The following is an 11969-nucleotide window of genomic DNA, read 5'->3' on the forward strand; positions in this document are numbered from 1 at the left end:
GTTCTCTTCTCTCTTTCTGTCCTCCATTAGGCCTAAATCAGCAGGATGACCTTCCTCCGCCTCACTCTCCTCAACCAATCAAGCCAATCGAATCAAAATGGATGTCTCATTTCCTCTGTGTGAAGCCTCTTCTAATCTTTCATGGAGGACTCCTCCTTCATCCCCACAAAACCGATTATCCCTTTTACCTCCCAATCTTTCTCTTCTCATCCTTTCGGGGTCTCTCACTCCCACGCATGTTCTCTATCTTCTTGCGTTTTCCACACTCTGCCCCTCTTCTCCTGGTCTCTTCCTCTTGCGTTTTCCACACTCTGCCCCTCTTCTCCTGGTCTCTTGCCCTCTTCCTCTTGCGTTTTCCACACTCTGCCCCTCTTCTCCTGGTCTCTTGCCCTCTTCCTCTTGCGTTTTCTTTATCCCTCTCTCTAGCGCTCTCGTTCATGCCCACTCATTTCTCTCATCATGCTGCATCACATTTTCAGCCTTTCTCTTCCTCTATCCCGGTCTCTCCCTTTTCTCTTGCTGTGTCATCACTTATATAGTATGTATGATATTCTAACCAATAAGAGATGGTGGCACCAGAGTCCAACTGAACACTGGAAACTTGACTATCAAAGCTTTGGTTGTTTGATTTTCTCTTTTTTTCTTCTTGTATGCAAATATGATTGCTTTTGCATTGATCTTCATATTTCCACTAAGCACAGTCACCCAGTTAGAACGGCATCAATTATTGGTCCACTACCAAATGAGACCATTCAGAATTTTTATCTCGTTTTGTTATCGCTAAAATATTATTGGCCACTGAAGAGCAACCAGCTAAGAGTAGTGCTTTTTATTTCGCTGCTGCCAGCTTTTTGTCCTGATATTTGACCAGGATTGATCTACCTTGGTGCCTTTTTTATGTTCACTAATTTTGTTAACTTGCAACCTGTTTTAAGTGTGACCATGACCCTTGTAAATTATTTATGCGTACTGTTATGTTATATAGGAGCAAATGTAAGACAATTAAAAAAATATATATATCGTGACGCTATTATGATTCCAAGTCACGTCGCCACTTAAAAGCACCTTTTTGAGTTTACACATCGATTAGATTTGTGTATCTGTCTCCTGTTTTTATTTAGTTTACTTTTTAAATAATGTCTTATATAGGATAGTGTTTATCATAATGTTTATTTATCTTTGCATTGTCCCTCTAAGCAATTTATTATTATTATAATATAGCCATACGGTTAGTAATGATGGTGTCTGTGCCTGACTATGGTATTGACGTTTTAAAGAGGAACAGCTTGCTAACTGTAGAATCAGTGTCTTTGAATTGAATGGCATTGTGCCAATTGCTTTCTCCAAAGCCATAGCTTGGGGAAAGAAATGCTTTCTCTAGTTATGCTCCAAGCCAGAGAATCTTGTTTCATATTTTGAAGTAGCCATTGAAAAGGGACACAAACACCAGAGACACACAAACACACACATTTAATGTACACTGCTGCACAAAGTTGTTGTATTTGATTTTGTAAGCTTCTGAGTGGCATTTGGAGAGGTCACTTATTTAGCTTGATGGTCCTCTTGTTGTTCCTCGCACAGCTTTCACTCTTGTTATCGTCTCATCTTTAAAGCCTACTTTACCCTGCTATGACGTAAGGCAGTCATAACAGCTTATGTTAGTTTATAACACCTTTTAACAGCCATGAAACATGAAACGACCAAGGTTAGCTGTCTTGTCAGCCAACAACATAGTTACCTTGAACACAGTGACATGTGACCTAGCTGGCTGCTCATAAGATATATGTTATGAATTGACATCATATTTTATGAATGCTCCTGATGACAACATTGCTATGCTTAAAGATCGGCTTTAGATTGGGGATTTAAGTTAGGTGTGATCATTGTGAGGCCTCGTTTAACAGTTGTTACCTGAATGTAAAGATTTTTCAAACAGCTCTGTAGCTTGAAATGTGCTCATTGTTGTCCACTAACTGTACCAGTTTTTATTTGATATTTCCCATGTTTCAGTCAGTTTCCCTCATTCTAAAGTATCTTTATATGATGTATTTTAGGCTGAATAAGTGTAGTACTAGTAACTAACCTAGCTATCCAGTCATTTCAGCATTAGCCAACACCACCAAATTGAAGTTGCCTGTATGCCATGTAGTTACTCTTTAAGCACTTTAACTATTATATAATAACTGTATCACAATCAGTGCAGGTATATACTAGTACATAGTACATTTACAGATAATGTTTTAAAGTGCATGTGCTAAACCAAAACAGATGAGAACAGTACTATGAGACTATTACTTCAATTAGCTCATGTGTAGTTAAAGGTAATTACACTTGATACCATATGAAAATGCAATTCCATGTAACTGTGGCATTTTGGTATCTCGGTGGAAAGAGACGGCTCCAATGTTGCTAACCGAATTTAAAAGAAAAAAATAATAAACGGTAATAGTGGAGCTAGCCAATTCTGAAACGCACTGGCTGTCCGGCTGGTAGGCTTATGTAGTGGAGCAATTAAGCTATGTCACACTATTTCATTGGTCTGTCTGTAGAATGCTCTCCATGACTAATACTCCTGTCCTGGCATCCCTTTGTTGCATTGTGATGAATGTGTCTCTAAACCTTGTTTGACATTGACTGAAAATAAAGACTTTCATTTTGGGCTTTTCTTTGGCTGGCTGCTTGTGTAAACCAACCCGAGGGGGAACCGCAAATCCAATATGAGCTCTCCCTCTCTTCATCCCCCCCCCCCCCCTCTGGAGTCCATTGACCTAGTTTCACAACCCGGAAGTTCTGGTGCATGAACGCTTCACTGCAGTACTAAAATGTAGTACACAGCAATAGGCTGCAGATTTAATCCAATTACATTTCACCCCCTTCTACCTGAAGTGTGCACTTAGTGTTTAAGTCCCTAAGTACTGAAGGTTTGCGGTAGGGCATGAAAGACTCATTTCTCAAAGTAGAGCATTTCTACAGCTTCATCCTAATCATACATTTTTGTTTGAAATTCATTAATCTTCGACATACTGTAAATTCCCCTACTGGAGAAGTACTGATTTTGAAATAATGCCCTTGACTATGCCTTAGCGAGTGCAGGGTTAGGTTCGGTAGCTTCTCGTCTGCTGCCTTCATTTGCACTGGTCTGAAAAATACTGAACAGTATAAAACCGTAAGGTGGATACAAATTTGTGGACTTGATTTTAGTCTTTCAGTACTAACCCTAACCCATCATAGCAGATGAAGGAAAGGAGACACGGTGAGTATGAGGAAGCCACTTTACTAGATTGTTGACACACCCCTGAAGAGCCCTTAGGTCTGCAGGCTTTTGTTCTAGGTCAGCACAAACAACCCTAATTGGGTATTGTAAAGGAAGTTTCAGGATGGCAGCCAAGATTTATTCCGGATGCTTTTTGGACACAATTTGTCAGAGCAATCTGGTATGTTTGGGCTGGAGTGGCAAATAATGTGCACACCCCCTGGGATCTATCAGGAATGGATTGGGAGACTTGAGTTTCCAGGACTGTCTGACCCTGGTGTTGTTTCAGGATGGCAGTGGGGTCCTGAGGAGAGCAGGATCGATGGGGAGGCTCCGGGATGTCTTACGGCGAAGCAGCGAGATGCTGGTGAAGAAACTACAGGGGAACGGTCCCCCCGACCCACGCAACCTCCAGTAAGAGAGAGAAACATGCGCAAACACACAGTGCTTATTGAGTCCTCACCCCATGCACAGTTATAACATTTTGCTGCCTTAAAGGTACGATATGTAATACTTCTTCATTCAAATGGCTCTAAATGCCCATAATAAAGTGGCAAGGATCAGAGAATAAAATGCTTTGAAGATTACATGATAACTTCAGACCCCAGTGTTGCGCCTCTGGCAACTGCTATTATAACAGTGTTTGAGTACAATTTTGCTGTAAATTTTGGCCTGTGTGCTCTCACATAAGATGCGTGGCCACTTGCCTTTCGAAGGATCCAAGACCCATCTCACAATAGCAGTTCCTTGGAGTTTGCAAAACAGCATTGGCACTTGGATTGAAACCGGTGCTATGGTCCGATGACATGAAATAGAGCTCTTTGGCCACACACACCGGTGGTGAGTTTGGCATCGAAAAACGAATGTGGTGTCCGCAACAAACGCTGACACCACATCCAAGTATATCTGACCAAATTATGAACGACGAGTAATTTTGCATTCTGTAAAGTGAGCGTGAAAGAGGTGAGAAAATAATTTGTGTCTAACAACAATGAAAAGCCACTGGGGTCTGACAACATGGATGGAAAATGACTGAGGATAATAGTGGATGATATTGCCACTCCTATTTGCCATATCTTCAGTCTAAGCCTACTACAATGTGTGTGTGCTCCCAGGCTTGGAGGGAAGCAAAGGTCATTCCGCTACCCAAGAATAGTAAAACCCCCTTTACTGGCTGAAATAGCTGACCAATCAGCCTGTTACCAACCCTGAGTAAACTTTTGGAAAAAAATTGTTCGACCAGATACAAAGCTATTTTACAGTGATCAAATTGACTACAAACTTTCAGCATGCATATATGGGAAGAATATTCAACAAGCAGAGCACTTACAAAAATTACTGATGATTGGCTTAGAGAAATTGATAAGATTGTGGGGGCTGTTTTGTTAGACTTCAGTGCGGCTTTTGACATTATTGATCATAGTCTTATGTGTTATGGCTTTACACCCCCTGCCATATTATGCATAAAGAGTTATTTGTCTAATAGAACAGAGGGTGTTCTTTAATGGAAGTTTTTCCATCATAATCCAGGTAGAATCAGGAATTCCCCAGGGCAGCTCTCTAGGCCAATTTACTTTTTTCAATCTTTACTAATGACATGCCACTGGCTTTAACACTTAACAAAGAGTTGCAGTTAGTTTCGGAGTAGGTGGGTGGCAAGGAATAAGTTAGTAAAAGCATTGTATTTGGGACAAATAATTGACTAAACCCAGAACCTTAGCATAGTCTTGTAATAAATAATGTGGAAATTGAGCAAGTTGAGGTGACTAAACTGCTTGGCGTAACCCTGGATTGTAAACTGTCATGGTCCAAACATATTGATATAACAGTAGCTAAGAGGAGAAGTATATCAAGAATAAAGCACTGCTCTGCCTTAACAGCACTATCAACCAGGCAGGTCCTATAGGACCTGGTTTTGTTGCCCCTGGACTACTGTAAAGTTGTGTGGTCAGGTGCAACAGAAAATAACTTAGGAAAGTTGCAATTGGCTCAGAACAGGGCAGCACGGCTGGCCCTTGGATGTACACTGGGAGCTAATATTAATAATATGCATGTCAATCTGTTTTTATGAGAGGTGACATGTTGAATGCACCAAGCTGTCTGTTTGAACTGCTGGCGCACAGCTCGGACACCAAGCATACCCCACAAGACATGCCACAAGAGGTCTCTTCACAGTCCCCAAGACAAGACCAGACTATGCGAGGCACACAGTACTACGTAGAGCCATGACTACATGGAACTCTATTCCACATCAAGTAACTGATGTAAGCAGTAAAATTAGATTTTAAAAAACAGATTAAAAATACACCTTATGGAACAGAGGGGACTGTGAAGCAACACAAACCGTATGCACTGACACATGTATACATACACACGATAACATGCGCACTATACACACACATAGACATGGATTTAGTACTGTAGATATGTAGTAATGATGGAGTAGGGGCCTGAGTCCACACAGTGTGTTGTGAAATCTGTGAATGTATTATGGTTAAAATTGTATGAACTGCCTTAATTTTGCTGGACCCCAGGAAGAGTAGCTGCTGCCTTGGCACCAGCTAATGGGGATCCATAATAAATACAAATACCTACTGTAAAATATGGTGGGGGGCTTTGATGTTATGGGGTTATTTTGCTTCCACTGGTCCTGGGGCCCTTAAGGTCAACGGCAGCTTCAAAGCCTTTCATTGGCCAAGACATAGCATCAGCAATCCAGGGTTTATATACATCATTGGTTGAACCCTCACTGCAGGAACAATGAATAATAGTGGAAGCCTCATCCATGCCCAGTTTTTGCAGTGTGTACATTTAAGTAATGAATAATATGAAATGCTCAGAGACCAGGTTGGGTTAGGCACAGGGGTGGTTAGTGCCAGATCGCATGTTTTTACATGCTGAAATAGCCAACTAACGTACGTTGGACACTTGCGCCACATGAAAATAAAGCGCCTTAGTTTGTCTTCTTTCCATGTTATCATGGAAAATATTTTATTTCCAACAACCAATCAGCAACTGAGAGTTGGCATTGGTTGACTGACAGTGGCTGGAAATACAATTAGATGTCTAAAGTAAGCAAATAGTTAGCCAACATTATACTACATCTAAATTAATTCTGAAGTCAAGGTTTTGTCTGTCAAAGATTGAATAGAAACTGCTGTATTTTTTTGAGCTATTGTTAGAATTGCTAGGTTTTTATGACTATAGTTGCTAGCTAATGTGGAAACACAGCCATGTCTAAAGTAAATTTGACGCCATTATGATGAAGTGGTTTCCTACTCATTTTTTGCATACTTTTAGTTATGTGTTCTAACTCCCAAGCCACTAGTTAAGTGATTATGGACATTATAGGTCAGAGCCATGGTTGAGTGGTAAATCACATGTACAAATCTCCCCGCTTGAGACCAGGGTTCAATCCCCGCATTCGTATATCCCAATGTTTCTCCCACCTGCCTGTATCCCAATCTGATTTCCATCATGAACTTTAGTACCAGGACATTTTAGCCAAAAACCTGGTTGCCTGAAACTTGGCCGCAAGTGGATCTTCTAGCAAGACAATAACCCCAAGCACACATCAAAATCCACAAAGAAATTGTTAATTGACCGTTATTAAAAAGAATTGCAATGGCCATATGAGTCCCCGGACCCCAATGAAAGCCTGTGGTTTGAATTGAAGAGGGCAGTCCATAAGTGCAGAGAAAATAATATCAAGGTTCTGGACAGATTCTGTATGGAGGAATGGTCTAAGATCCCTCCCATTGTGTTCGCCAATCTCATAAAACATTTTAGAAAAAGGCTGTGTCGTTATCTTCACAAGGGGAGGGTGCTGGAATATTAAAAACAGGGGTGCCAATATATTTGACCCCTGTCTTTTATCGATTTTTGTATTTGTTTATTACTTGTTAAACAAAATCTCTCTTTCTCTGAGCAATTGTATTAGTATAAAATACTATAATTAAAACAAAAATATATATTGCTCAGTATTTGTATTATTATATACATGTTTTGCTGACCTTTATCAGGGTGCCAATCATTTTGGACCTGACTACAATACTTTCTATCTGGTTTTAGACATTCAATTAGGGATGACCGGTATGGATGTTCTGGACTGTTACCAATATCCATTTATTTTATTTTATGGCCTTCTGAACCATTATAGCACAGATAGAAGATGCACCCAAGTTGCTATGTTCATAAGGCTATTAAGACAAATTGTGAAATGACTTAAATATGGGAAATGTTTAAAAAATATATATTTGCATAACAAATTGACTCAGGAAATAAGGTGCTTTGGAGGCTGAATGGGGCGTTAAATGCCTAAATAGCCCGTGTCAAAACGTGATTCATTTCAGTACAATGTTTCTCTATCTGATTCCCATACGGTCTCAATAGTGTCAAAATACCCTGGCCTAAAAAATAGATATCTTTAGATTACAATATTCACACATTGGAGATTATTTTAAACAAGTACCTTAAAAAAGTATTTATCCCCTTTCCACTTCAATCTTCACTTCTTAAATGGTGTTTCTGCAACTACAGCACCAAGTCGGACACTGCATGTTTGGTTACGGATAATGCTGCAGTTTTTTTGTCTTCCTCTTAATTAGGACCACCAACCCAACACTTCTGTACGAGGTTTCGTTGAAGATAAATAGCACGAAAAATAATCTTAAATGTACTGTTATATTAATGATTAATCTCACATGAAGCTATGCTATTCTGAGCAGATGTTCAGTAACGGTGTTACTGAATCATAATATGAAATGCACCTGACAAAATGTGTAAACAAATGAAAATGTTGTGACGTTCATTTGACACACAAATTCACACAACATGATACGCTATTCCTTCTTGGTCCAGTACCCGTCAGTAGCCTCACCCACACACTCGCCGAAAGCATAAGACATTCCATATACATTTGCTTGAGACCCACTCCAATGAAAATGCTTTGTTATTCCGTTGCAGTATGAAACGAGCTGCCTCTCTGAACTATTTGAACAAGAGCAGTGATGACAACGACTCCTTTCAGGTAACGCGTCTCCTAGTATTCATACTTCTTGCTTAGTTTGCGTTATGGCCTTGTAGCAACTTATCGGCTGCCTGCTGGATAGTTCACCTTAGTTCACCCAGGACCAAGATACCTGTTCTAAAAACACCCCCATCATTCTCTCTTCAGAATCGAGTTTAGCAATAAAGCATGACCTTGTGTTTGTTGTTTTTTTCTATATGTATTTCTTTAATTCTCTCTCTCGGTCTCTCTCCCTCCTGTCTCTCTGCCTCTTTCTCTCTAAAGAGTCCAGCAGGTGATAGGAGGCTAAGGCAGAGCAGGAACCTGAGTTCCAGTACTGTTGATCTCTACAGTGGAACTGGAAACTGAACACACACACTCCCAACAGTTTTTCCAAATAAGATGTTGTTTAATTTTCACTTGTGCCATTCTAAACCTACATTTTGTAGTTTCCATTCCTACATTTAAACACTGTTTAATGTTATTGCTGCTTTGTAGACTTTCTGTAGAATTCAAAAAAATATATTGTAAAAATGTGCTTGGTTGTAATGTCATTGATTATATTGTGAGATTAGACAGCGAGAATCCTTACTGCTTGGATTGGTTTGATACAAATCCCCTTAAGGTGCTCTGTGCAATCAGACACTCAGGGCAGTGTATTGTGGACCATAGTGTTTCACATGGAGACCAAGCATGGTTATTAGCTTTTATTCACTATACCTGCAGATTCTGAAGGCATGGTGGGTCAGTACTCTTCCCAAATCAGAGAGGATTATTATTTTTAAGAGCTGTCCAATTACGCCATTTACACTGGTTTCTCCCCTTTCCATAATCATGAAGATACTCGGTACTGTAGTTAAATAGTAATTAAGTCATGAAGATGGTATTCATGAATATAGAATAAAAATAAATCTGCGATTTAAAGGGGTACCGCACCTAATAAAAATGTACATAAAGAAAATAGTTGATGGAACCAGATATTTCTTGTTTATATAGCTACTACAGCTTAGCCTTGAGCATTGTTGAGTGTAAAACAACTTAAGTGGTGCTAGGACTCCTGTTTTGCTTGTTTCAAATTACTTGTTTTTTGACCATGTTCATTAGTTAGGGTGTTCCTCAGGGGGGGTTCCTCAGGGCGCAGCTACTGAAATTAACCTAAATCTAAGTACTTACTCAGTAAAGGCCAAATGCCATGATGTAATTATAATTTTAGGTTAGATGGTAACCACATATTGACCTGGTTATTTTACATTTCTTCAGGCACTGTATAAGAAACTTATACAGTAATTATTTATCTCAGGGTCTGGGATTGAGTGTTTCCCAAAGCTATACTTTCCAATGCTGTATCAATTCATGCAATACACTCTTCGAACAAAGGGTTCTTCGGGTGTCTCCATAGAAGAAACCTTTTTGGTTCCTGGTAGAACTCTTTTGGGTTCCATGTAGAACCCTCTGTGTAAAGGGTTTTACATGGAACTCAGAAGGGTTCTACTTGGAACCAAAAGGGGTTCTTGAAAGGTTTCTCGTATGGGGACAGCCAAAGAACCCTTTTAGGTTCTAGATAGCACCTTTTTTTTCTATGTGTATAACTAAGCCATGTCTTCCCTGGTCTTGATCTGTTTGTGCTCTTGCCCACAGTCTAGCCTCACAGCATAATGGACATGTTTGGCATGATAGCACAAACAGACTGCACAGGCTAAGGCTAACTTTCTATGGATGTCAAAATGTTCCAATGTTGAAGAGGGGAGGCTCATTTTCTCTATAGCGTTTCCTCCCTAAGAACGTTGGAGAGACACAAAGGAAAACATTTGTTTTCATTCAGCCATGCAAGAGATGCGTTCCATTAGATCTATTTACCAGTTGTAGCACAGATATTAAATTATATAATGAAAAATGACTATAATCATGTTTTATTGAGTTTATGAATCAGTCATATTGCACTAAAAAGATCATTAGGCTTGAATTGTGAATACATTTTAATATTTGTTTAAATATGACTAAGATTTTAAAAGTTTCACTTCGGTGCTATATATGTGTTAATATATATGTAGATCAGAAGGTTTTTCATATTCAGATGACTCAATGTTTAAAGGGTCTTTTAGTGGTGTAAAACTGAATGTTAACCATTTTCAGGTTATCATATTCTTCTCATGCAATCATTTTCAGTCAGAATTCCTTCATTGAATGTAAATAAACCCTTAATAAAATAGCTGATATCATGTCCTGGTATTGATTGTTATTACTAACCTTTTGGTAGCCTTTGATGACTGTGGACATAATGTAGGCACAATGCTGTATGCCTATGTATGCCTATGTATGCCTATGTATGCCTATGCATAACTGCAACAACAAACAGTCATTTCAGTGCTGGGTAATCATAGCAAGCCATCAGCAGTTGTCTTGAGAAAATGGCTCAAACTATAACTTATCAAGGGGTATCACCTTTCTAATCATGGAAATAGAATGTAACAGATTAGAACAAGAACAGCATATTGAATAGAATGAACAAAATAGAGTCCGACGAGAAATCGAGACTTAATGATAAACTATCATTTTAAGAGTCAAGTATAGTGTGTAGTCAATGGTAGGCATCGTTTCATGGAACATTGTTGGCTGATATACCAATGTCGTATACTGTATATACCCTATTATTATTCGCACTGTCATCGGTTTGATGTAGCACATTTTTTATTTTCAAGGACATGCACACACGACACCCCCGTCTCCTATACAGCAGCTGCATTGAGTACCGTTCTCATAGCAGCAGGGTGTTATGTTGGCAGCACGATGGGGATTTATTTTTAATTATGAGTCCCCCTGCAAATTAATGCAAAACTTTGGGCATATCGATTTTCTTTTAGCACTCTAGTGCAGTACAACTGTTTTTCACAGGATTGCAACCACCCATGAAAAAATAAATGGATAATTTGACATACTTTTAATTTAAAAAATGTATTATTTATACCACCATTTCTTAAAGTTTACACCAATCAGGTTTGTTGAAAGCTATTGTATAGGGCAGGTTATATTTAAAGGGGAACTGCAGCGGCTAATTTGGCCTTGTTTTTTGGGTTGCTCCTCAAGAAATCCTGGTGGCCATGACAGAAGCTAAACTTTGATGTGGGTGTTTCTTGGGTGTGTCCTTGCCACCATCAAAACACACCCATCTGTCAGAACCTTGCCTGCAGCTGTTTCACACCAGTCAATCAACAAACAAACCTCATGCATGTTGAGTTCAATAACTACAGTATGGTTATTATGTATGGTGAGATGCCGGAAGAAGCTTTAAATAGGTCAGTAGCTTACAGAGTAATTTGAGAAGAATGCATTTGCTGAATTTATGTAGTTATTCTAAACAAAGTGTTTTGATAACTTTCAAATGTAGTAACAGGTCAATGTAGAATAAACAAGCCTTTACATAATTACCATAGTAAGCAGTGTTCTACTAATATAACAACGTGCACCTTTTATTGTCATTCCCAGCCGATACAGATACTGTGCCTATTCATAATTTTGTCTGATGGAAATGAGGCTACCTTGGCAAACATGTCACAGTGGTCATACCTGTATACCTGATGTCCTGTATACAAAATGAGTTCCTTGATCCTTTTGCAGAATACACAGGGTTTCTCCCTCCCCATAATGACTGATATGATTCAATTCAATGATAAAAAAAGACAATACAAGTAAAAGTTTAGTACATTATTT

General features: G+C 39.2%; 1 protein-coding gene across 3 annotated transcripts in view; it reads left to right on the forward strand.

Annotated features, from left to right (window-relative positions):
• LOC139364523 (kinesin light chain 1-like) overlaps window positions 1-10480 on the forward strand; it is a 35712-nt gene extending 25232 nt beyond the window's left edge. The window contains exons 14-16 of one of the 3 annotated variants that reach the window (XM_071101314.1): window positions 3543-3667; window positions 8219-8282; window positions 8547-8830. In XM_071101314.1, the coding sequence (XP_070957415.1) occupies window positions 3543-3667; window positions 8219-8282; window positions 8547-8630 (273 nt within the window). In that variant the 3' untranslated portion in view covers window positions 8631-8830. Of the gene's footprint in view, window positions 1-30; window positions 2660-3542; window positions 3668-8218; window positions 8283-8546 lie in introns of those variants that run through there. The other 2 variants (XM_071101315.1, XM_071101316.1) reach the window with 2 other exon arrangements.
• The last annotated feature ends 1489 nt before the right edge of the window (window positions 10481-11969 follow it).

This window comes from Oncorhynchus clarkii, chromosome 13 (genome assembly GCF_045791955.1).
Source record: "Oncorhynchus clarkii lewisi isolate Uvic-CL-2024 chromosome 13, UVic_Ocla_1.0, whole genome shotgun sequence".
NCBI classification, from domain to species: domain Eukaryota; kingdom Metazoa; phylum Chordata; class Actinopteri; order Salmoniformes; family Salmonidae; genus Oncorhynchus; species Oncorhynchus clarkii.